The sequence below is a fragment of the Microcaecilia unicolor genome, unplaced genomic scaffold (genome assembly GCF_901765095.1).
Source record: "Microcaecilia unicolor unplaced genomic scaffold, aMicUni1.1, whole genome shotgun sequence".
NCBI classification, from domain to species: Eukaryota; Metazoa; Chordata; class Amphibia; order Gymnophiona; family Siphonopidae; genus Microcaecilia; species Microcaecilia unicolor.
This window is the reverse complement of record NW_021962969.1, coordinates 324,829-350,042: the sequence shown is the minus strand read 5'-3', so window position 1 is coordinate 350,042 and position 25,214 is coordinate 324,829. Positions and strand designations below refer to the sequence as shown.

General features: G+C 47.7%; 1 protein-coding gene across 1 annotated transcript in view; it reads left to right on the top strand.

Moving 5' to 3' along the window:
• LOC115458699 (calpain-5-like) overlaps positions 1-25,214 on the top strand; it is a 145,936-nt gene that overhangs the window by 93,446 nt on the left and 27,276 nt on the right. Inside the window, exons 3-5 of the mRNA XM_030188527.1 lie at positions 10,008-10,216; positions 16,099-16,291; positions 23,037-23,230. Coding sequence (XP_030044387.1) covers positions 10,008-10,216; positions 16,099-16,291; positions 23,037-23,230 — 596 coding nt within the window. The remainder of the gene's footprint in view (positions 1-10,007; positions 10,217-16,098; positions 16,292-23,036; positions 23,231-25,214) is intronic.

The following is a 25,214-nucleotide window of genomic DNA, read 5'->3' as shown; positions in this document are numbered from 1 at the left end:
AGTGTTAAGGTCAGTAGTGGAATTTCCTGAAGTATCTAAACTTCACCATGGAACGAGATCGTGTTGAAATGCAATGCTGAAAGCATGGTGACCTGCCGAGGATTCAGGAAGTGGTGTGTGTTGGTGGTATTTGGATACAAAAGGGTAGGTTGATGGCTCTCTCATTCTCCCTGTCTCCTCAGCTCGAAATCTTGGGGTCATCTTTGACTCTTCTCTCTCCTTCTCTGCTCATATCCAGCAGATTGCCAAGACCTGTCGTTTCTTTCTTTACAACATCCGTAAAATCCGCCCCTTTCTTTCTGAGCACTCTACCAAAACCCTCATCCACACCCTTGTCACCTCTCGTTTAGACTACTGCAATCTGCTTTTTGCTGGCCTCCCACTTAGTCACCTCTCCCCTCTCCAGTCGGTTCAAAACTCTGCTGCCCGTCTCGTCTTCCGCCAGGGTCGCTTTACTCATACTACCCCTCTCCTCAAGACCCTTCACTGGCTCCCTATCCGTTTTCGCATCCTGTTCAAACTTCTTCTACTAACCTATAAATGTACTCACTCTGCTGCTCCCCAGTATCTCTCCACACTTGTCCTTCCCTACACCCCTTCCCGTGCACTCCGCTCCATGGATAAATCCTTCTTATCTGTTCCCTTCTCCACTACTGCCAACTCCAGACTTCGCGCCTTCTGTCTCACTGCACCCTACGCCTGAATAAACTTCCTGAGCTCCTACGTCTTGCCCCATTCTTGGCCACCTTTAAATCTAGACTGAAAGCCCACCTCTTTAACATTGCTTTTGACTCGTAACCACTTGCCTCCACCTACCCTCCTCTCTTCCTTCCCGTTCACATTAATTGATTTGATTTGCTACTTTATTTATTTTTTGTCTATTAGATTGTAAGCTCTTTGAGCAGGGACTGTCTTTCTTCTATGTTTGTGCAGCGCTGCGTATGCCTTGTAGCGCTATAGAAATGCTAAATAGTAGTAGTAGTCCCATCCCCTTTGATTTGAGCTTTCAGGCGCCATACCTGGAAATGATACAAAAATTTGTGTAACACCTAAACCGAACTTTGTTCTAGGCTAACATGACTTTAGTGCAAAACATTGACACTATTACTGTGGAAATGTATGGGGTACATGCCTTTTGTGATATTTCTTGCAAGAGTGTGCCACATATTTTCTTAGTAAGTCTTTTTGTTTCCTTTCGGATTTCACAGTGGTCTGCATTGTGAAAGCATGGGTTTCTTTATGTGCGTATAACAAGTCGGCTAGTTCTAGTGAAAGAAAGAAGACAAGGGGGCTTAGGGGAAAGGAGGAGGGAACACGTGAGTGAGAGTCTGGGGGGGGGGGAGACTTCACCGGGGCTACTTATTCACTTGGAGGACAGATGGTAGATAAGGAACACAAAAGGGGGAGGTGGTAAAGAGAAGAGAAGCTGAAAAGGTGAAGGAGTAAGCAGGAACAGGCTGGAGAAGAGAGAGACTAAGAAAGTAACTGGGTCGGGGAGAGAGCTCTTCAAAGAGGGGAAGAAGGGAGTGAGCAAAAGGGGCAGCAGACAGAAGAAAGGACAAGAAAAAGGAGAAAGGGGAGGAGATGACAAAGAGGTAAGGTTGTTAAGTTTTTAAGAATTTTGGGAGCCGGTTGTTAAAGTAGGGCCCTCCATGGTTACTTTAACAACTGGCTCCCAAAATTTGGGCTTGGGCCCCCTGCTGAATTCTCTTTTACTTTGCTGGTGGGGATGCTGAGCCCTGCCAGCCAAGTAAATAGACTGCTGCTGCTCCCTGCTCCTTGTTTCCAGCTCTGAGCAGCAGGCTAGGACTTCTCCAGCATGTGTGAGAAGTTTCAGCATGCTGCTCAGAGCAAGACATTGGGAGTGGTGGCAGTCCATTTATTGGTTGCCAGCAAAGGTATGCCTAGCGTGCCCGCACGAAGGGAGGGAGGAGAGAGAGGCAAGTGTTGCTCCCCCTCCCCCCACCCGGCCACCCCTGGCCCTTCCAACTGCAGAGCTGGCTACGTCCGGAGAAAGAGCCTGTTGTTAAAAATTTACCAGCACACCCCTGGGTTAGAGTGGGACAAGGAGAAAGAGTCTCTAACTCTTCTTTCCCATCCCAGTCTACTCCAGTTCAAGGTCTTGATACAGTCAACCATTCATTAGAAAGGTGCACAGCGTTCTAACACACACACTAAAGTACACTCCTGATGTAGTAAACAGATGGCATGCAAGATTGTATTTGCCACAAATGTCTCATTTCCTGTCAGTGGGTAAGTAGGAGTTATGCGCTCACCGACCTAAACTGAGACTTTAAAAATAAAGGCCAACCAGACTCCCCAAATCTTTCCACCTCCTAAAAATTTCCTGGTGGCCCAGTAGGGCCCCTCAAGTCTGCCCAGTCTATCTGATCCAGGGCACCCCTGATGAGCCCCTCTGGTGAAGGCACCCCTGGCCCAGTCATCTTACACACACACTTCAGTGCAGGAGCCCCCCATATGGGAGTGGCTGAATCAGTCTTTTCAGAGTTCAGACTCTATTTACTACTACTACTTATCATTTCTATAGCGCTCAAGGCATATGCAGCGCTGTACACCATACACAGAAGACAGTCCCTGCTCAAAGAGCTTACAATCTAGATAAGACAGGTAAGCAATTAAGGGTAAGGGAATATTAGATGAGGTTGAAGGACAGGGCAAGTGAGTAGTGGTTAGGAGTCAAAAGCAGTGTTAAAGAGGTGGGTTTTGAGTTTGGACTTGAAAATGGCTAAAGACGGGGCTAGACGTACAGGCTCGGGAAGTCTTTTCCATGCGTGAGGTGCAGCGAGACAAAAGGAACGGAGTCTTGAATTAGCAGTAGAGGAGAAGGGGACAGATAAGAGGGATTTATCTACAGAACGAAGTTAGTCTTTCTCTTTGATCAGGAAGAGGAAACTTTGGGCTCCTTTTATTAAGCTGTGGTAAAACGTGGCTTGCGGTAGCGTAGGTGCAGGTTTTGGGTGCGCGCAGAAATATTTTTCAGCGCACGTACCAAGAATGCCTTTTTTTTTTCTGAAAATGGACGTTTGGCAAAATTAAAATTGCCACGTGTCCATTTTGGGTGTCTGACCGTACCTCCAGCCATAGACCTAGCGGTAAGGAATCTGCATGGTAAGGACCTACGAGCATCAGATTATTTTTCAGATGCGCCAAAAATGAAATTACCGCAAAATGCACGCGATAGTCGGGCGGTAAGTCAGTTTTGGCGTGCGTAGAGCCTACTGTGGCTTAGTAAAAGGGGCCCTTTATATTGTAATTCAGCAACACATTGTTTGTGTACTTACCATGAGCACCTCCTTTAGTGAGCACCCCCCCCCCCCCCCCCCCCCCCCCCGGTGAAAAATAACCCAAACTGTTAAGCACATGATGTTGAGTCACTATCCAGGAAAAGGATTCTGGAAACTTTCAATTTAAATGACCTATTATAAAATTAGCCTTGAAAGGCAGGAAGGTGCCTGTTCGTTGCCAGCTTTATTAAGACACAGAGACACCTATGTGCAGGGCTTTTTTTGAGGTGATACTTGGGGGTACTGAGTACCGGCACCTTTTCCATTGCTAAAATTGACCCATGGAACCCAAGTTTTAATGAAAGAGCTCAGGTTCTACACACTAATTCTGCCTTGCCATAGGTTCTGTGACTGGTTGCAGTGGGCCTGGCAATTGTGGGGTGGGTCCCTCAGTGATCACCCCAACTCTAAAGGGTGGTCTAGCATTTGAGTACCAGCACCGTTTTTTGCTAGAAAAAATGCACTGCCTATGTGTCCCTGTAAAATACCAATAATGCAGCTTTTAATCCACAATAGGACACTACCTCCTATCCCATGACTCTCCAATTTCCTCTGGAGTCTTTCATGAGGTACTTTGTCAAACGCAGTGGCGTACCAAGGGGGGGTGGTCCGCCCCGGGTGCACGCCGCTGGGGGGGTGCCGTGGTGCGTGCCTGTTGCCCTGTCTCCGAGTTCGCAATTCGCATGTGTTCACTGCTCCCTCTGAGTCTGCCCCGGAACAGGTTACTTCCTGTTCCGGGGCAGACTCAGGGAGCAGTGAACACATGCGAATTGCAAACTCGGAAACAGGGCAACAGGTGCGCGCCGTGGCACCCCCCCCCCCCCCAGCGGCATGCACCCGGTGGGGAGTCATTTCGCCGGGGGGGGGGGGGGAGAGGTGTCATTTCGTCGGGGGGGGGGGGGGGGGCGCATCGGCGATCCGCCCCGGGTGTCAGCCAGCGTCGGAACACCACTGGTCAAACGCCTTCTGAAAATCCAGATACACAATATCAACCGGCTCACCTTTATCCACATTTTTGTGTATATCCCGTCTTTCTAAAACTGGCTTTTAAACATATGCAATATACACATTTAAATGCCAGTTTTCACATGTTTTAAGTCTCAAATGGACATCTAAAATTACCGCTTTTCTGTGATTTTTTTTTGTGTATATGTTTCATGGGTATGTATCGGAAGCTGCTTTGAGCCTTTAGCCTTGTCTTGTGCACATCTGATGTATGTTTTTTGTGTGTTATACTGTAAACCACTTTGAGCCCATGAGATGGGGGATATAAATCTATGGTATAACTAAAAAAAAAAATGTCGAAGTGACTTGAGTACCAACTAGGAGAGCTAAAAGGAACTTGCATCCAAGAATTACTGCTGCTTTGATTAACAGGAGCCCCCCCCCCCGCCACACACACAGTAGCAGCAAAAATCTTTCTTTCCCTAACAAGTATCTTGTGTGCAGCAGTGGAGTAGCCTGTGAAGGCAAATGTTAATTACTGAAATTCTGAACTCAGGGTGTCTCTCGTGGCCTATAAAAGTGAATTATTTCTGTGTTCTGCAGGCCACTTGTAACTATGGTGACCGAAAACCATTCTCATCATCGGCAAACTCTGTGTTGACCTCATTTTGGAGATTGGTTTGGGTGTAACCTGCTAATGATTTTCATTTCACGCTACAGTCTTACCAGGGAGGTTGTGTCCGCTCACCTTAGTGGAGAGATACTTTAGAGATCACTTGTGGTAATGTCAAATTGACGTTGCAGAGCATATGCAAATAAATGCGGAATTAGAATTATTTCTATGTGGGGGTCAGAGCCTTAGGATTTCAATCATGTTTGTTACATACAGACTGTTGTCATCTCTATATATAAAAGGCACCACCAACGTTCTAAATGAAGCCTCCAGCCGGAAGTGTGAAGGGGAAAGATATCCAGTTTCCCCATGAGTGTCTGCCCCGCCCTCGCTCTCTCTGTAACACAAACAGTGAAGGAAAACACAGCAAAGCATGAAATGAAATCGGTCTCTCTGTAACAGTGAAGGACTCAGAGGGGGGAGGGGAGAGAGGGCAGAAGCCTTCACTATCTCTGTAACACAAACACAGCACAGCAGGAAACTTAACACTGAAGGACTTGACTCCGAGGGGGGAGGGGACAGAGAGGACAGACAGCACAGGGGAAGGGAGAGAGGGCAGAGGGCAGGGACACACACACTCCCACATGCACACAGAAGAAAACCTTGCTAGCCCCCGTTTCATTTGCATCAGAAACGGGGCTTTTTTTTACTAGTTTTCTTATAAAATCAAGGTATGACTGAGAGTCTTTTCTACCCTCTCGAGTCTGTGATCCTCTATTCTTGTAGCATCTCCAGGTCTGCTTGAACTAGGGAGGAGAGGCCAGGCCCCCTACATCTCAATCTACAGCACGTGCGGCTGATCTACCTTACTGGCCACAAAGTTTAGAGGGAAAGATGGCAGCCATTTTGGCCCAACTGTATACAGATGCATAGGCACCTAAGCGGCTTCATAAAATACTGTCATAAATCCTGCGGAAATTGTGCCTAGATTGAAGGTGTAGAGAGTATGGGCCTTATTCTACAAAGTTTACACTCCTAAATTTATGAGCTCTTAAATTTGGGAGTGTAACTTATGCTTCTAAATGTATGTAGGAGCACAGAGTACACTCGCAATTTAAGAGTGTAAATTTAGAACCATAAACATTACAGAATAAGGGCCTATGCCTGCTCATAGTTTATAAAAATATGTGTGTAAATTGAGGCCCTACCCAAGCTCTGCCTCTGAGCATACCTACGGTACATGTATGCACCAGCTTGTACCACATGTATGTGTAGGTGTGATCTAATTTTATAAGATCCCATTTACACGTGGAAATCAGTGTGTTGCACTTGAAAATTGTATTTATTATACAGAAAGGAGTGGAGGAGTGGCCTAGTGGTTAGGGTGGTGGACTTTGGTCCTGGGGAACTGAGGAACTGAGTTCAATTCCCGGCACAGGCAGCTCCTCGTGACTCTGGGCAAGTCACTTAACCCTCCATTGACTGCCACATTGAGCCTGCCATGAGTGGGAAAGCACAGGGTTCAAATGTAATAAAATAAATGTATTTGCTGCATTTGTATCCCACATTTTCCCACCTATTTGCAGGCTCAATGTGGCTTACATTATGTCGCAAAGGCGAACACCATTAACAGAATACAGAATATTGTTGCAAATAAGGTACAAAGAATAACTCGTAAATTAGAAGTAAACAAATAATTCAAAGCATGTAAATGGGAGTAGGACAAGGTATAATGTTTAGTAATGATAATGTGGATAAAGTATCTAAATTAAGAAAGTTCAATATTGGCTAGTACTGATGTAGATAAGGAGTCAAGACATTATGGAGGATTCTCTTTGTAATATGGTTTATAAAACTCCCCTCTAGATGTGCTTCTAAGAGGTATTTCAAAATTCTCTGTTTACTGTTGAGTAACATTGCTTGTTGTAGGGTGGTGAACGTTTTACAGTATTTTTTGACTTGTGTCAGTCTGTGATTGAAGTAATGTATTTCCCCACCTGCTCTTATGTATTCTAGAATATACCTACATGAGTATTTCTTTGTAGATGTTCATTGGTTACTGTCTTGGAAGGAACATCGTCTGAAGACTTAAATGGGGAGCCAACACACAGTAATCAACCAAAAACTAAGACAATCTGGACAAGAAAAATGTAGCCATTTTGGAATGGCTGAGGTCAGAATTGCTTTTCCCATTCTGACACTCGTATGCCGATCTAAACCGAAAAAAGTAGGAGTGGACCAATGGTCTTACCGAGTGCCATCAATGAACTCCATCTGAATTTACAAGTCTGCTACAAGTAGTTTATTTTACAAACCTTTGTTAATGCCCTCTTGTAGGGCTTTTCTTTTTGATTCATGTCAATAAATTGCCTATTTCTTTTTTTTATTTTCTGGAGTCCATTGATTGGCACTTTGAAACACCATTGATCCACTCCTGCATTTTCTGTTTTGTTTAACTTTTTTCATAGGGGCACTTTTTCTCCTTTTTTTTTTCTTTGTTACATTTGTACCCCATGCTTTCCCACTCATGGCAGACTCAATGCGGCTTACATGGGGCAATGAAGGGTTAAGTGACTAACCACTAGGCCACTCCTCCACTGCTGCTACTATTTGAGATTCTACATGGAATGTTGCTATTCCACTAGCAACATTCCATATAGAAGTCGGCCCTTGCAGAGGACGTCAGACTCACAGAAACAGAAGCCTGCGCAGCCTTCTACATGGAATGTTGCTAGTGCAACATTCCATCCAATAGTAACAACATTCCATGTAGAATCTCCAATAGTATCTATTTTATTTTTGTTACATTTGTACCCTGCGCTTTCCCACTCATGGCAGGCTCAATGCAGCTTACATGGGGCAATGGAGGGTTAAGTGACTTGCCCAGAGTCACACCAATGTGGCCGCGCAGGCTTCTGCTTCTGTGAGTCTGACGTCCTGCACGTACGTGCAGGACGTCAGACTCACAGAAACAGAAGCCTGCGCAGCCTTCTACATGGAATGTTGCTAGTGGAATAGCAACATTCCATGTAGAATGTCCAATAGTAGCAACAGAATCTCAATAGTAGCAACATTCCATGTAGAATGTCCAATAGTAGCAACATTCCATGTAGAATCTCCAATAGTATCTATTTTATTTTTGTTACATTTGTACCCCGCGCTTTCCCACTCATGGCAGGCTCAATGCGGCTTACATGGGGCAATGGAGGGTTAAGTGACTTGCCCAGAGACACAAGGAGCTGCCTGTGCCTGAAGTGGGAATCGAACTCAGTTCCCCAGGACCAAAGTCCACCACCCTAACCACTAGGCCACTCCTCCACTGTTGCTACTATTTGAGATTCTACATGGAATGTTGCTATTCCACTAGCAACATTCCATGTAGAAATCGGCCCTTGCAGATCACCAATGTGGCTGCGCAGGCTTCTGCTTCTGTGACTCACAGAAACAGAAGTCTGCGCAGCCTTCTACATGGAATGTTGCTAGTGGAATAGCAACATTCCATGTAGAATCTCCAATAGTAGCAACATTCCATGTAGAATCTCCAATAGTATCTATTTTATTTTTGTTACATTTGTACCCTGCGCTTTCCCACTCATGGCAGGCTCAATGCAGCTTACATGGGGCAATGGAGGGTTAAGTGACTTGCCCAGAGTCACAAGGAGCTGCCTGTGCCTGAAGTGGGAATCGAACTCAGTTCCTCAGGACCAAAGTCCACCACCCTAACCACTTTTTCATCTCCTACATCTCCCTTTTTTCATGTGACTCATATGCTGATCCCAAAGTGGGGATGGGAAGTTCTGCTGTACTTGGCTTTGTTGGTGTTTAGGGAGAATAGATCCTGTTGTCATTTTGGTTGACTGATGATGTTGGATGAATGGAACAAGTTCTATGCAAGTTTTGTAGGGCTGCACTAATCACAAAAGCCCAGGCCTTAACCAGCAAATCCCAAGTGCATGGCAGGTTTGAGGCTACCCCTTTCCACTGCTTTAGTTGATTATAATTACAATTAAAACCACTGACATGTAATTAGTAGAGGACTTGTATTATAAATGGAAGCTCAAGAGAGCCTCGCTGCCCTCATTCAGCTTGTGGGATGTTGGGTGGAGCTTTGGATTTTGATTTGGTTTAAAATTCCTATGTGATTTGCTGCGGTACCACATGTCCCCCCCCCCCCCCCCCCCCCAGTGATTTCATACATTACTGGAGCCTCAGATTATGTTGACAGTTTCTTTTAATTTAACCATATAATAGAAGGTGTAAGCACATTTGCTCATATGCCAAATAGTGGAGACTGAAAAGCAAACATTTTAGCTGGAGGATAATCCCACACTCTGATCCGCAGGGCCGGTCAAATCCGGTAAGCGGGGTAAGCACTGCAGGAGGGCGCCTGCCTTCAAGGGCGCTGCTGCGGCGCCATACCGCGCCACCCTTGTGGCTTTAAATCTTTAATTTACCTGCATCCCAGCAGCCGCGTCATTTGAAAGCCCTGCCCCGTCTCTCTCGTGAGTTCGTTCTGCAGAGTCCCGCCTTCTGACGTCATTTCCTCGAGGGCGGGACTCTGAGGGAACAAACTCACGAAGGGAGGGAAAGCAAGAGACGGGGCAGGACTTTCAAATGACGCGGCTGCTGGGATGGAGGTAAATGAAAAAAGACTTAAACCACGCAGGGAAGAAAAAGGGGGATGTTGGGGGGGGGGGAGAAGAGGACGGGCAGGTGGCCATAAATGGGAGGGAGATGGGGGCGAAGGAGAATTGCTGGACAGGGGCAGGGTGGGAGAAGAGAGAAAGGAGATGTTGGGGGGGGGGGGGGCTGCCACGCGCACGCCAACTCATAGTCTGCAGGGGGGCGCCAGAGACCCTAGGACCGGCCCTGCTGATCCATGGGTTAACGCTTCAATATGAACTTTCATATATGTTTGAAGGCACAGCTCGTTAAATCAGAAGCAAGGAGTGAAGAAATGCAAAACATTAAATGTGTTCTTTTTACCTTCCATTGTCAAAATGACACCAGGTTTACAGTATTATTGTTCTGTTTTCATGTATATGGATGCAGAATAAAGAACTGAACAAGATTTTCTCTTTTTTTTTTTCTTTTTTCTTTTTTCTCCTTTACTTCTGTCCTTACTCCACCCCCTGCAATCACAGGTGATCCCAAACTGGAAAGAGCAGGAGTGGAACCGTGATAAGCCAGAAGACTATGCGGGGATCTTCCATTTCCATTTCTGGCGCTTTGGGAAGTGGGTTGATGTCGTAATTGATGATCGCCTACCGACAATCCATAACCAACTTATCTACTGTCACTCCAATGCCAAAAATGAATTCTGGTGTGCACTGGTGGAAAAGGCCTATGCCAAGTAAGTGGTTTGATAATAAAAATCCCCCCCCAAAAAAGGGCGTATACCAGTGATTCCAAAACCTGGTCCTGGAAGCACCCCAGCCAGTCAAGTTTTAAATCTAGACTGAAAGCCCACCTCTTTAACATTGCTTTTGACTCGTAACCACTTGCCTCCACCTACCCTCCTCTCTTCCTTCCCGTTCACATTAATTGATTTGATTTGCTTACTTTATTTATTTTTTGTCTATTAGATTGTAAGCTCTTTGAGCAGGGACTGTCTTTTCATGTATGGTGTACAGCGCTGCGTATGCCTTGTAGTGCTATAGAAGTGATAAATAGTAGTAGTAGTAGTCTCTTGTAACCAGAGCTAATATTGTGATGTCATAATGCCTCAGGCCACCAATAAGAGCCAACCTCATCAGTGATGTCACAATGGCTTGATTGTCCTATACTTGGCTCACTTTTATTACATAGCTCTTTGAGCAGGGACTGTCTTTCTTCTATGTTTGTGCAGCGCTGCGTACGCCTTGCAGCGCTATAGAAATGCTAAATAGTAGTAGTATTAGGTTTTCAGGATACCCACAATGAATATTCATATGAGAGATTTGCATGCACTGCCTCCACTGCATGCAAATCTTTCTCATGAATATTTGTTGTGGGTATCCTAAAACCCTGACTGGCTGGGGGGCCTCCAGGACCAGATTTGGGAATCACTGACGTATACTGAAGGTTTGTAGTGACTGGTTCGGGGTCAGAATAAAGATTAGTATTTAGTGCATGAACTCAGGTAAAACCAATGTAGATGCACTATTTAGAAAGGATGTTTTCTGAGAAGTGGTCCATTGACATTCTTGAATATTCTCCCTACAGCTTATTCTGCGGTTAGATGAAGAAAACAATTTTTAAAGGTTTTACACAAGTAACCCATTAGATTGTAAGCTCTTCGAGCAGGGACTGTCCTTCTATGTTATATTGTACAGCGCTGCGTAACCCTAGTAGCGCTTTAGAAATGTCAAATAGTAGTAGTAGTAGTAGTAGTAATTGGGTAGAACTGGTAGTTGAGAATTGATCAACTACTGACTGATGCACCCTCCCTGACCCCTACCCTGCTAGTTTGCCCTGTTGGATGCTTTTCCCCCTGCTTACTTCCTGTATACTTTTCTAAGTTTCCTATTTTGTAAGCTTATTAACGTTTTGTAAGCCACATTGTGCCTGCATGAGTGGGAAAATGTGGGATATAAGCGAACAATCAAACATATAAACGGCGAGTGACCGTACTCACTCGCAAATGCGCAGTAGAGACCTTCTCTGCCCCGCCCCCACGTCAATACGTGATTTCGGGGGGCGGAACACAGAGGGTCTGTACTGCGCATTGCTGAGGGAGGGACACCGCCGTCTAACGCTCCCCCCACCCGAGTCGCCGCCGCCACCCACCTTCTACCCGGTCGGGCCCTCGCTCCACTATTGAAACAGCGAGGGTCCGGGAACGCAGCACTGAGCTCTGCTGAGCTGCCGACATCGTCCTTCCTTCTTCTTCTTCTCTGCCTCTGTCCCGCCCTCGACGACGTTACGTCACACGAGGGCAGGTCAGGCAGAGAAGAAGAACGAAGGCCGACGTCGGCAGCTCAGCAGAGCTCAGTGCTGCGTTCCCGGACCCTCGCTGTTTCAATAGCGGAGCGAGGGCCCGGCCGGGTGGAAGGTGGGTGGTGACGGCTCGGTGGGGGGGGGGCGCGAACTCGGAGGGGGAGGGGCAGCGGCGAACTCGGCGGTGGGGGCGGGCCTTTCAACCCCCCCTTCCTATAATAGCCCGTTTTTACGGGCTCAAAGGCTAGTAAATAAATAAATGTGGGTCACCGTTTCAGCTATCCTGTTAGGGTGTAGCAGGGGCGTATCTGGACTCGGGCGGTAGGGGGGGCCAGAGCCAGAGGGAGGGGGCACATTTTAGCCCCCCCCCCACCATTTCCGGACCCCCCCCTCGCCACCAATGACACCCTCCCCCGCTGCTGTCACTTACCTTTGCTGGCGGGGGACCCCAACCCCCCGCCAGCCGAGGTCCTCTCTTCCATGCAGCCTGCGCCGCTGCAAGTTGCAACACTTCCTGTTCTTCTGAATCTGACGTCCTGCACGTACAACGCGCAGGACGTCAGACTGAATTCCAAATTCTGAGTCTGACGTTCTGCACGTTGTACGTGCAGGACGTCAGACTCGGAAGAACAGGAAGCGTTGCAACTTGCATCCTGCACGGAAGAGAGGACTTCGGCTGGCGGGGGCTTGGGGTCCCCCGCCAGCAAAGATCGGCGACGGGTTGGTTGGGGGCGGGAGGGAGGGGGAGGTGGAGAGGGTCTGTGGTAGGGGGTCCAGGGCGAAATCTGCGGGGGCCCAGGCCCCTGTGGTCCCACGCAGATACGCCCCTGGGGTGTAGTACAACCATTAAGATTTTTTTTTTAATGTCCATGCAGTTGTAGGATTTACTCAATGAAAGTTCTGCCCATCTCATATACAGCAGGCAGGGCCCGGGGTAAGGCTGCCCCGCCGCTGCTGCCCCCGTCGCTCCCCTCGATGCTGCAGTCCCCGGTCTCAGCTGCCTGCCTCCTCGGTTCCAGGCCCCCTGCATTTGAAGCGGCAGTCACAGATTGCCTCCCTTCGGGCCTTCCCTCCCTGTGTCCTGCTCTCGTCTGATGTAACTTCCGGTTTCCATGAGGGCGGGACACAGGGAGGGAAGGGCCCGAAGGGAGGCGATCTGTGACTGCCTCTTTGAATGCAGGGGGCCCGGAGCCGAGCAGGCAGGCAGGTGAGACCGGGGACTGCAGCGCTGGTGGCCTGACCCCGGCGCCGGGCCCGGGGAATTTTGTCCCCCCTCTCGGCGGCTCTGACAGCAGGTGCTGTACCACATTTGAAAAGCTACTAAAAAATCCTCTAGTAGTTAAAGATCTTTAAGCAAATAATTGAGGAAGAAAGTGATTCTATTAAAATGCCAAGCAAACATGAGTAAATGACCCTGGCTGGGAAATTACAGATGAAGACTGTGATCAAGAAACGGAAAAGATTCTGTATGTGTAGTAATAAAAGAAAATGTGCACCAAAATTTTACAAGAAACAAAAAAGCGTGGCCAGGACAGTTCCAACTAAGATTGGTGGAGGAATCGTTTCGTTATTTGGGTATCTTTCTACCAGCCCGGACAGGGGGGATCTATAGCATAAATATCCAATGGCTGATAGCTAAGACCAAACAGCAACTGGAAGCTTGGAGAACTTTGACACTATCATTGTCTGGGCAATTGTGCTTAATTCGAATGGTAATTTTGCCAAGGTGGCTTTAGGGCTCATTTTCAAAGCACTTAGACTTACAAAGTTCCATAGGTGTCTATGAAACTTTGTAAGTCTATATGCTTTGAAAATACACCGCCAAATGTGCTGCAAACGTTGCCACTGCGATTATTGATGAAGGATATTAGAATGTTCTGTCGCATGGTAACGAAGTTTTGTTGGGCGTATAAGAAAGCAAAAATTCGTCTGCAGTTGCTAATGGGAGGGTGGAACCAGGGCGGATTGGGCCCACCTAATATTAAATATTATAATCTCGCTTGTTTATTGCAACACGTGAGGGATTGGGTATTCTCATCAAGTTACCACACATCTATAGAGTTGGAGGAATCTCTCTTTAGTCCCTATCAATTGATTTCTCTTCTGCAGGGGGATAGATCTTCCTTGCCACAGAGGATGAGAGGTTCGGTGCTGTTGGGACCCTTACAGGGGGCCTGGAGATTTTGGGGGAAACAATTGGGAGGAGATCCGCAAGTGACAGAATTGCTAACCATACAGGGGAATCCGAACTTTCTACCTGGAATTGAGAATCCAATATTTCAACACTGGGTGCGACGGGGACTTAGTAACTTGGGGGTAGTGGTAGATCGAACTGGTGTGCTTAGACCACTGGAACAGTTGATCCCTAATGAGTCATTAGGCTGGGGAGACACTTTTGCCTACTGCCAATTGAATCATTATGTACAATCTTTAGACAAGGCATCCCTGAATTACAAATTAGGGGAGAAGATTCAGACACTATTTGAGGAGGCCTCGGAGGAGGCTCCTTCAATCTCTGGCCTCCAGAAGAAATTATGGTCTTTGGCACCTGCCAAAGATCTGACGTAGCTCAGACGAAGATGGGAACTGGATGTGGGATGTGATCTCGCCTCCTGGGATATTTCAGCACACCTCAAAGTTATTCCGCAAATCATTAGTGGGGCCGGGGTACAGAGAGTGTGCATTTCGAGTCATCCACAGGGCATATTTCTCACAAGTACAGTTGTTTAGAGCGGGAGGAATTGATTCGCCTACCTGTATGAAATGTAATTTAGCTGATAACACACTATACCATGGTTTATGGGAATGTGGGATTATAAGATGTTTCTGGAAACGGGTGGTGGCCTTTCTTTCCTTGATGTTGCCGAGAAGGGTACAAGGCACACGTCAGCAATTGGTGTTGGACTGTCCTGGTTCACTCAGGGGGCTAAAAGCGGAGGAAGTCCTGCTGTGTAGAAAGCTCTGTTTGCTAGCACGAAAATGTATTTTGCAAAAATGGACTGTTCCGGATAGACCTGAATTCTGGCACTGGCGCAACCAGGTACATCAACTCATGACTTGGGAGGCGCAAGAGGCCAGGGGTTCCTTTAAACGGAAATCACGATTTTTAAAGACTTGGAGTCCCTAAATAGCCAAACTCACGCAAAGAGGTAGAAGTCTCATCCTTAACAAATTATGACTGAGGACCTTGAGGTTCCATTGATGCCTTTAGACGGATCATAGGGAGGGTTAAAGGGAGGGGGGGTTGGGGGGGGGGAGGGAAAAGGTGGGGGGGTGAAAAGATTATGTAAAAGTTTGATGTTACTTTAGCAAAAAGTTTTGTTATGGACTATAGAGATATAAAATTGGCGTTTGTTATTGATGATTAAATGTTGTGGATGTGACATCCATAAAAAAGTTAAACCATAAAAGAATTCACACCATAGCACACAGGGGGTACACACAGTTTAAAAAAAAACATGCGTAACGTGTCCTCTGATGGTACATCTCCTTGTGAATGCTATACTTAGCGTGGAAGGTGTTTTCCTTGGAACATACTACTTTATTTGTTAAACACAAATATCCAACTGTTATGAGAGGGTGGAAAATGTTGCTCAAATGTGTGGAAAAGGGAGGGTGCAGTTCTGTCATGAAATTACTTATCCTTCTGGTGTTCAGATAGAGCCAGTGGCGTCCCTAGCCTCGACGACACCCGGGGCAGATTGCCGATGCCCCCCTCCCTCCCGGGTGCAAGCCGCTGGGGGGGGGTGCCAAGGCGCGCGCCTGTCGGCTGCGAGTTTGAATCACTACGCTAAATTCTCTCGTTCCCTGCAGCTCCCTCCCTCTGCCCCGGAACAGGAAGTAACCTGTTCCGGGGCAGAGGGAGGGCGCTGCAGCGAACGAGAGAATTTAGCATAGCGATTCGAACTCGCAGCCGACAGGTGCGCGCCGCGGCATCCCCCAGCGGCGTGCACCCGGGGCAGACCGCCCCCCCACCGCCCCTCCCCCCTTTCGTACGCCACTGGATAGAGCAAGTATTACTCTTTCAGATCTGGCGCCGATCTTTTTTCTGGTATGCATTCTGCAAATTAAGGAATGCAAATGTGGCTCCAGTGCAACGTTGTATAAGAAGGTTTTAAGAGAAAAACAATCCCCCTCCTCGCAAATATCTCCTTAGGAATTATGCAAATATGAGAATGATGTAAACGAATCTTACTGGGCTTCAGTGTGTCGAGTAAGGATGAGTTTTATTCCGTTAAATTTATTCCCTCCCCTTCCCCCCCCCCCCCCCCCCAAGTAAAAAACTTGAAATCTCTCCTCCTGTTACTTTCTTCTCAGGGTGGCGGGTTGCTATGAAGCTCTAGATGGCGGCAACACAGCCGACGCACTGGTGGATTTCACCGGCGGCGTCTCCGAACCCATCGAGCTGAGCGAGGGCAACTACCTGACGGATGAAAAGAAAAGGAACGATTTCTTTGAGAGGCTCCTGAAAGTTCACAACAGGGGAGGCCTCATCAGCAGCTCCATCAGAGTAAGGCGGCTCTTCTGTGGTGCGGGAACCTGGGATTTGTGGGTCCTTCTTTGGGACTTAATCCCCTTCTTCTAACGCCAGGGAAAAGGCACATTTTCTTATAAGGGCATGTGAGAAGTGTTACTGCTGTTCTGCATATGTCCAACATAAGGAACTTGTAGAGACCTGACTTGTTTATGTTTTTTTTCATGGTGTTTAAATCTGGGGGCTCAATACAGAAATAGAACCCTATTAAAACTGAACAAATCAAAACCCAACCCCAGGATGAAAAATCCATAAAGAAGTAAACCTAAATGGAACAATGTAGTCAAATATAAAATGAACATAGGTTTCCAGCTGAACTGGACCACACAGGTCCTGTCTTCAGTGGGTAAAACATAGGGGTGGACTGATCATTCGGGCAACCGGGCAGGCCCCTAGGGCCCAGAGGCTCTAGGAAGCCCAGAAACGCTGCCCGGTTGCGCCGCCGCACACTACAGTCCCTACAGGGATCTGGTGGTCTAGAGGCTGCTGCCGCTATTCTCCCTGGTTGCACGGCACCGCTATGTTTACAAAATGGCGGCCGAGACTCCTGTGGGAAGTCTCGGCAACCGTTTTATAAACACGGTGGTGCGCCGGGCAGAGTAGAGGCAGTGGGCGGACAAGAAAGAGGGGATTCATTTCCTGCCTCTGAAGAAGCCACAGCCATTAGACCACCAGGGCCCTTCAAGGTGGGGGGGGGGGGAGGGGGCTAGAGTACTTTCAGTCCACCCCTGGTAAAACAGACTCCAGAAGATACTCCAGGGCAGGGCAAATACTATTGGAACAGAAAGACATGTAAAAATTAAAATCTTCCAGTTCGTCTAGTTAGAAAATGTTGCTAGAAGCACTTGGACTTTCCAGCTCTTGTAAGATACCATACTTGGCAGCCCTTCAGTCGGATCTCTCGTCCGTAGGTGTGCTACTAACATAGTAACATAGTAGATGACAACAGAGAAAGACCTGCACGGTCCATCCAGTCTGCCCAACAACATAAACTCATATGTGCTACTTTATATGTATACCTGACCTTGATTTGTATCTGCCATTTTCAGGACACAGACCGTAGAAGTCTGCCCAGCACTAGCCCCGCCTCCCACCACCAGCTCTGTCACCCAATCTCCGCTTAGCTTCTGAGGATCCATTCTAGATGTACACAGTACTTTTCAAATACGCTCTTAGGGGTCCTTTTACTAATGGATTGCCATGTGTAGGGTTACCATATTTTGTCCCCCAAAAAGGAGGGCACATGCCCCGCCCCCACCACACACCCTGCCTCATCCCGTTTCACACCCTTGCTCCACCCCCTGTCACACCCTTGCTCCACCCCCTGTCACATTTTCCCCTCCCCCCTGTCACACACCCCGTCACCCCCCCCCCTCCCCATCACCCCCCTCCCCTTACCTTACTACTGCCTTGGTGGTCAAGTGACCTCTTCGGGTCAGGAAAGAGCCCCCTCTTTCCTGCCCGGAGTGCTGCCCTGTATGCATCCTTTCCTGTTGCTGATCCTCGGCACCGAGTCAAAATGTCCACCGAGAGTTGAAGTCTCGCGAGGTCACTTCAACTCTCGGAGGCCATTTTGAATTGGCTCCGAGGATCAGCAACAGGAAAGGATGCATACAGGGCAGCGCTCCGGGCAGGAAAGAGGGGGCTCTTTCCTGACCCGAAGAGGTCACTAGACCACCAAGGCAGTAGTAAGGGGAGGGGAGGCTAGCAATCTGCCCGTTTGTCCGCATTTCTGGACAAACGGGCAGCTTGGCAAAACTCGACCAGTTGCCTGGACATGCCCGGGTAAATCCGGTCATATGGTAACCCTAGCCGTGTGGCAACCCAGAACTACTGCCGGCCCAACCCGGGTACCAGTGGTAGTAGTTCCACCCCCAGAGCCCGTCATTTCTGGTGCTAGTGGAAGTATTTTTGAAAATATTTCAACAGGGGGTTACCCAGCGGTAATTGGGCTGCCCAGTTACTGTCGGGTTAGCACGGGAGCCCTTACCGCCACCTCAAAGGGTGGTTGTGGTGGTAAGTTCTCCCCCCTGAAATGGTCACATGGCACGTGTGAACTTACTGCATGGCCATTTCTTTTTTCGGTCATTTTACCCACTGTGGTAAAAGGGGCCCTGGCCAGGCATTGAGTGCACGTGTTAGCGAATATAATAAGGTATTTATTTATGCATGACATTTATTTTATGTTTTTTATTTGGATTTTGTTCACCCTTTTTCAGTAGTAGCTCAAGGTGAGTTACATTCAGGTATGAAGAAAGACTAAGGAGGCTAGGGCTTTTCAGCTTGGAGAAGAGACGGCTGAGGGGAGACATGATAGAGGTATATAAAATAATGAGTGGACTGGAACAGGTGGATGTGAAGCGTCCAAAAATACTAGGACTAGGGGGCATGCGATGAAACTATAGTGTAGTAAATTTAAAACAAATCGGAGAAACTTTTTCTTCACCCAACGTGTAATTAAACTCTGGAATTCGTTGCCGGAGAAAGTGGTGAAGGCGGTTAGCTTAGCAGAGTTTAAAAAGGGGTTGGACGGTTTCCTAAAGGACAAGTCCATAAACCGCTACTAAACGGACTTGGAAAAATCCAAAATTCCAGGAATAACCTGTATAGAATATTTGTACGTTTGGGAAGCTTGCCAGGTGCCCTTGGCCTGGATTGGCCGCTGTCGTGGACAGGATGCTGGGCTCGATGGACCCTTGGTCTTTTCCCAGTGTGGCATTACTTATGTACTTATGTACACTGGGTATTGTATCGCTCCATGGTGCGACCGCACCTGGAGTATTGTGTTCAGTACTGGTCTCCGTATCTCAAAAAAGATATAGTAGAATTGGAAAAGGTACAGCGAAGGGCGACGAAAATGATAGTGGGGATGGGACGACTTTCCTATGAAGAGAGGCTGAGAAGGCTAGGGCTTTTCAGCTTGGAGAAGAGACGGCTGAGGGGAGATATGATAGAAGTGTATAAAATAATGAGTGGAATGGATCGGGTGGATGTGAAGCGACTGTTCACGCTATCCAAAAATACTAGGACTAGAGGGCATGAGTTGAAGCTACAGTGTGGTAAATTTAAAACGAATCGGAGAAAATTTTTCTTCACCCAACGTGTAATTAGACTCTGGAATTCATTGCCGGAGAACGTGGTACAGGCGGTTAGCTTGACGGAGTTTAAAAAGGGGTTAGATAGATTCCTAAAGGACAAGTCCATAGACCGCTATTAAATGGACTTGGAAAAATTCCGCATTTTTAGGTATAACTTGTCTGGAATGTTTTTACGTTTGGGGAGCGTGCCAGGTGCCCTTGACCTGGATTGGCCACTGTCGGTGACAGGATGCTGGGCTAGATGGACCTTTGGTCTTTCCCAGTATGGCACTACTTATGTACTTATGTACTTATGTACTTATATTTCTCTGTCCCAGGAGGGCTCACAATCTGTTTGTACCTGAGGCAATGGAGGGTTAAGTGACTTTCCCAAGATCATGAGGAGCAGCAGCGGGAACCAGCCACCTCTGGATTGCAAGACAGGTGCTCTAACCGCTAGGCCACTCCTCAACAATTTATACCCCACATTAGCCCGAAATAGACCCAAGTTCAATATGGCTTACAAACAAACAATAAAATGAATAAATCATAATAAAAGTTGTGTACTCAACTGCCTATATATAGGTGCAAGAATTTACGCTAGCTTTTTGGCTGGCACAAGTGCTCGCGCCTGATGTTGGGTGAGCTATTTACGTAGTATTCTATAACGACAAATATTCGGAGAAGTGTCATGATAGAAATGAAGCTTAGGGCTAGATTCTGTATATGGGCACCTAAAAAAAAATCAGCGGCAGAAAAACCCTATTCTATAAACCACACTTAAAGTTAGGCCCGGTTTATAGAATAGTGCTTACACCCAAGCGTGGCCATTTGCCCCAGCTGCAACGTGGTGCACATCCCCGCGCCTAAATTGAGCATGGAATCCCCTTTATTCTACAATTACACATGTAAATTCTAAGAACACCCTCAATCAGGGCCGCCGAGAGACTAGGCCGGGCCCGGGGCAAGGGCGCCCCCGTCTCCGCCCCTCGCCGCTGCCGCCCCCCCCCCCCCCCCCTGTCGCTTCCCCCACCGCTGCAGTCCCCGGTCTCACCTGCCTGCCTCCACGGCTCCAGGCCCCCTGCATTCGAAGTGGCAGTCGCAGATCTCCTCTCTTCTAGCCTTCCCTTTCTGTGTCCCGCCCTTGTCTGATGTAACTTCTGGTTTCCGCGAGGGCGGGACACAGGGAGGGAAGGCCAGAACAGAGGAGATCTGCGAGTGCCGCTTCGAATGCAGGGGGCCCTGAGCCAAGGAGGCAGGCAGGTGAGACCGGGGACTGCAGCGCCGGCGGCCTGACCCTGGCGCCGGGCCCCCCTTGGAGCGCCTGGGGAATTTTTGTCGTCCCCCCCCTCTCGGTGGCCCTACCCTCAATCTACGCATGACCGTCCTATTTCCGTGCTCTCCTTGTTGGTCTCTCGTGTAAAGCTTAGGCACAGACCTGGTGCCTAAATTTACACATGTACACTTCAGTTAAATCTAATTAGTGCCAGTAATAGCTTGTTAAGCTAATTATCGGTGCCAATTAGATTGTTATTTGGTTAAATTGTGCACGCAAATTGGGCGCATGATCAAACTTGCGTGTGCAATTTTTCGCACTTTTTAAAGAATTCAGGAATTAGCGCAAACTATCTAGGCACCTATCCTTGGGCACCCTGCATAGAATTCCCCCCTGTAAGAGACGGCCCCTGTTCTGCAGCGTTTTCATTTTAGTCAAGACAAACATGCAGGACAAGGGACTTGGGTGAGCAGGAGACTCAAGGGTTAAGATTTAAAAGCAGCCTTAAAAGGGCCAGAGAGGGGGCATGACACATCAACCCAAGAAGACTTTTATGTCCCACATAAAAACATGAGGGCAGAAAAGGGCCAAATGGCTCCATCCAGTCTGCCCATCCTAACCACTAACGCCTCCTTTTCCTAAGGGAATCCCATGTGCTTGTCCCATGCTTTTTAAATTCCCACACAGTCCTTGTCTCCGTGACCTCCACCAAGAGGCCATTCCATGCATCCACCACCCTTTCTGTGAAAGAGTATTTCCTCTTAATTTCATCATATGCCCCCTCATTCCAGAGTTTTCTTTCATTTGAAATAGGCTCACCTCTTGTACATTATTTATTAGGATTTATTTACCACCTTTTTGAAGGAATTCACTCAAGGCGGTGTACAGCAAGAATAAGTCAAACATAACCAACAGACAATTACCGAAGTAAAAATATTCGAATAAGTATGACATGGAGGGGCATAATCGAAAGGGACGTCCAAGTTTTGCTGAGGACGTCCTGGCAAAACGTCCCGATGGAGAGGTGGGGAAACCCATACTATCGAAACAAGATGGACGTCCATCTTTCATTTCGACAATACGGTCGGGGACGCCCAAATTGCGAAATTTAGGTCGTCCTTAGAGATGGTCGTCCCTAGACTTGGTCGTTTCTGATTTTCGGCGATAATGGAAACCAAGGACGCCCATCTCAGAAACTACCAAATGCAAGCCCTTTGGTTGTGGGAGGAGCCAACATTCGTAGTCCACTGGTCCTCCTGACATGCTAGGACACCAACCGGGCACCCTAGGGAGCACTGCAGTGGACTTCAGAAAAAGCTCCCAGGTGCATAGCTCCCTTACCTTGTGTACACCACTACCATAGCCCTTACCGGTGAAGGGGGCGCCTAGATGTGGGTACAGTGGGTTTGTGGTGGGTTTTGGAGGGCTCACATTTACCACCACAAGTGTAAGAGGTGAGGGGGATGGGGCTGGATCCACATGCCTGAAGTGCATTGCACCCACTAAAACTGCTCCAGGGACCTGCATACTGCTGTGATGGACCTGAGTATGACATTTGAGGCTGGCACAAAATATTTTTAAAGATTTTTCTTGAGGGTGGGAGGGGCTTAGTGACCACTGGGGGAGTAAGGGGAGGTCATCCCCGATTCTCTCCAGTGGTCATCTGGTCAGTTCGGGCACCTTTTTGTGCCTTGGTTGTAAGAAAAACACGACCAGGTAAAGTCGTCCAAGTGCTCGTCAGGGACGCCCTTTTTTTTCCATTATGGGTCAAGGACGTCCATGTGTTAGGCACACCCACTTTCGCTATGCCTCCGACACCCCCCCCCCCCCCCCCCCCCCCCCCGTGAACTTTGGCCGTCCCTGCGATGGAAAGCAGTTGGGGATGTCCAAAATCAACTTTCGATTCTACCGATTTGGACGACCCTGTGAGAAGGAGTCCCATCTTGTTTTGTGTCGAAAGATGGGCGACCTTCTCTTTTAAAAATAAGCCTTATAGTAGACTAGTTACATCAACAGGCTGGCCAGGAGGAGAGTGTCACCGTTGCTAAAATTTGGCTGCCTCTCTCTACCTGCCACATTTCTCAGGGGTAAAATAATAATTGTGTGATTAAAGGTATATAATTATTTCTTTTCATTCCCACTGTAGCGCCTTGTGATTCTGGGTAATGGTTAAGTGACTTGACTGTTGTCCCGTGTCACAAGGAGCTGCGGTGAGACCAAAATAAATAAATATCAGACCTTTTAATCATGCGATTACAATTTTAATCAAAATGCGGCCCTAATTTATTTTGATATTTTTCTATTGACCTTTCAAACTTTTTTTGATATTTGATACCTTCGCTCATTGTATTATTTTCCACTGCACCAGGCAACCTCAGCAGCTGACATGGAGGCGCGTTTGGACTGCGGCCTAGTCAAAGGTCACGCGTACGCGGTCACCGACGTCCGGAAACTCCGTCTGGGTCATGGCCTCCTGGCCTTCTTCAAATCGGAGAAACTAGAAATGATCAGGATGCGGAATCCATGGGGAGAGAGGGAATGGAATGGTCCCTGGAGTGACAGGTAGGCCCGGCTTCTGTTTCATCTTTATATATTAAAAGCCTTCCAGACATTGCTGTGTATTCAGATATAAATGCACTGTGTTGCATAGTGGAATGCTATGACAGGTCCGAAGAACAGGGAAAATGTCCGCTCCCGATTAAGTGTGGGACAAATATTCAGGACGGTCGTCAGCATCATAAGAACATAAGTGTTGCCATACTGGGACAGACCGAAGGTCCATCAAGCTCAGGATCCTGTTTCCAGCGGTCGCCAATCCAGGTCACAAGTATTTGGCAAGATCCAAAAAGAATAAAACAGATTTTATGCTTCTTATCCTGGAAATAAGCAGTGGATTTTCCCAAATCCATCTTAATAATGGCTTATGGACTTTTCTTTTAGGAAGTTATCCAAACCTTCTTTAAACCCTGCTAAGCTAACTGCTTTTACCACATTCTCTGGCGATGAATTCCAGAGTTTAATTGCACGTTGAGTAAAGAAATATTTTCTCTGGTTTCTTTTAAATTTACTACTTAGTAGCTTCATTGCAATGCCTCCTAGTCCTAGTATTTTTGGAAAGGATAAACAACAATTCACTGTTACCCATTCCACTCCACTCAGAATTTTATAGATCTCTCTCCCTTCAGCCCTCTGTTCTCGAAGCTGAAGAGCCTCATAGGGAAGTCGTCTCATCCCCTTTATTATTTTTCTCGCCCTTCTCTGTACCTTTTCTAATTTCGCTATATTTTTTTTGAGTTGTGGATGCATGGAGTGGCCTCCCGGTGGAGGTCATGGAGACAAAGACAGTGTCAAAATTCAAAAAAAGCGTGGGACAAGCACATGGGATCCCTTGGGAAAAGAAGGAGTTAGTGGTTACTGAAGATGGGCAGACTGGATGCCATTGTGTGTGTGAGGTGAAACTTACTTGTTAGTCTCACTCATACACACAAGGAGTGACACGGGCTGCACATACTGCATCAGGACATGTTTATCCACTCCTACTCTAGCTGGGATAATATTTAACCATGTCTCTGACCTCATGTGCACCTTTCTTTAAATCAGTCACCTTATTTTCTAACTCCTCTTACTTAGGGTTACCATATGTCCGGATTTACCCGGACATGTCCGGGCAACCGGGCGGGTTTTGCCAATCTGCCCGTTTGTCCGGATTTCTGGACAAACGGGCAGGCTGGTGGGCGGGCCGTCCTAGGACAGCCTGCCCACCAGCCTGCCCATTTGTCCAGAAATCCGGACAAACGGGCAGATTGCTTGCCTCCCCTCCCCTTGCTTACTACTGCCCTGGTGGTCTAGTGACCTCTTCCGCCTTCGGGGCAGGAAAGAGCCCCCTCTTCCTGCCCGGAGCGCTGCCCTGCATGCATCCTTCCTGTTTGTGATCTCGGCGCCGATTCAAAATGGCCACTGAGAGTTGACGCCTCGTGAGGTCACTTCAATTCTCGGTGGCCATTTTGAATCGGCGCTGAGATCAGGAAGGGTGCATGCAGGGCAGCGCTCCAGGCAGGAAAGAGGGGGCTCTTTCCTGCCCCAAAGAGGTCACTAGACCACCAGGGCAGTAGTAAGGGGAGGGGAGTGACGGGGTGTGTGACAGGGGGGAGGGGAAAATGTGACAGGGGCGGAGCGAGGGCGTGAAAGGGGTGGGGTGGGGCCTGAAAGGGGGCGGGGCATGTGTCCTCCTTTTTGGGGGACAAAATATGGTAACCCTTCTCTTACTCTCTTACCTATCTATATGTTCCATCTTTGCTTATACCCTTCACTGTCAATTATAATGTTCTATTACGTATTGTGTTGACATTGTAAGTACATAAGTACATAAGTACATAAGTAGTGCCATACTGGGAAAGACCAAAGGTCCATCTAGCCCAGCATCCTGTCACCGACAGTGGCCAATCCAGGTCAAGGGCACCTGGCACGCTCCCCAAACGTAAAAACATTCCAGACAAGTTGTACCTAAAAATGAGGAATTTTTCCAGTCCATTTAATAGCGGTCTAT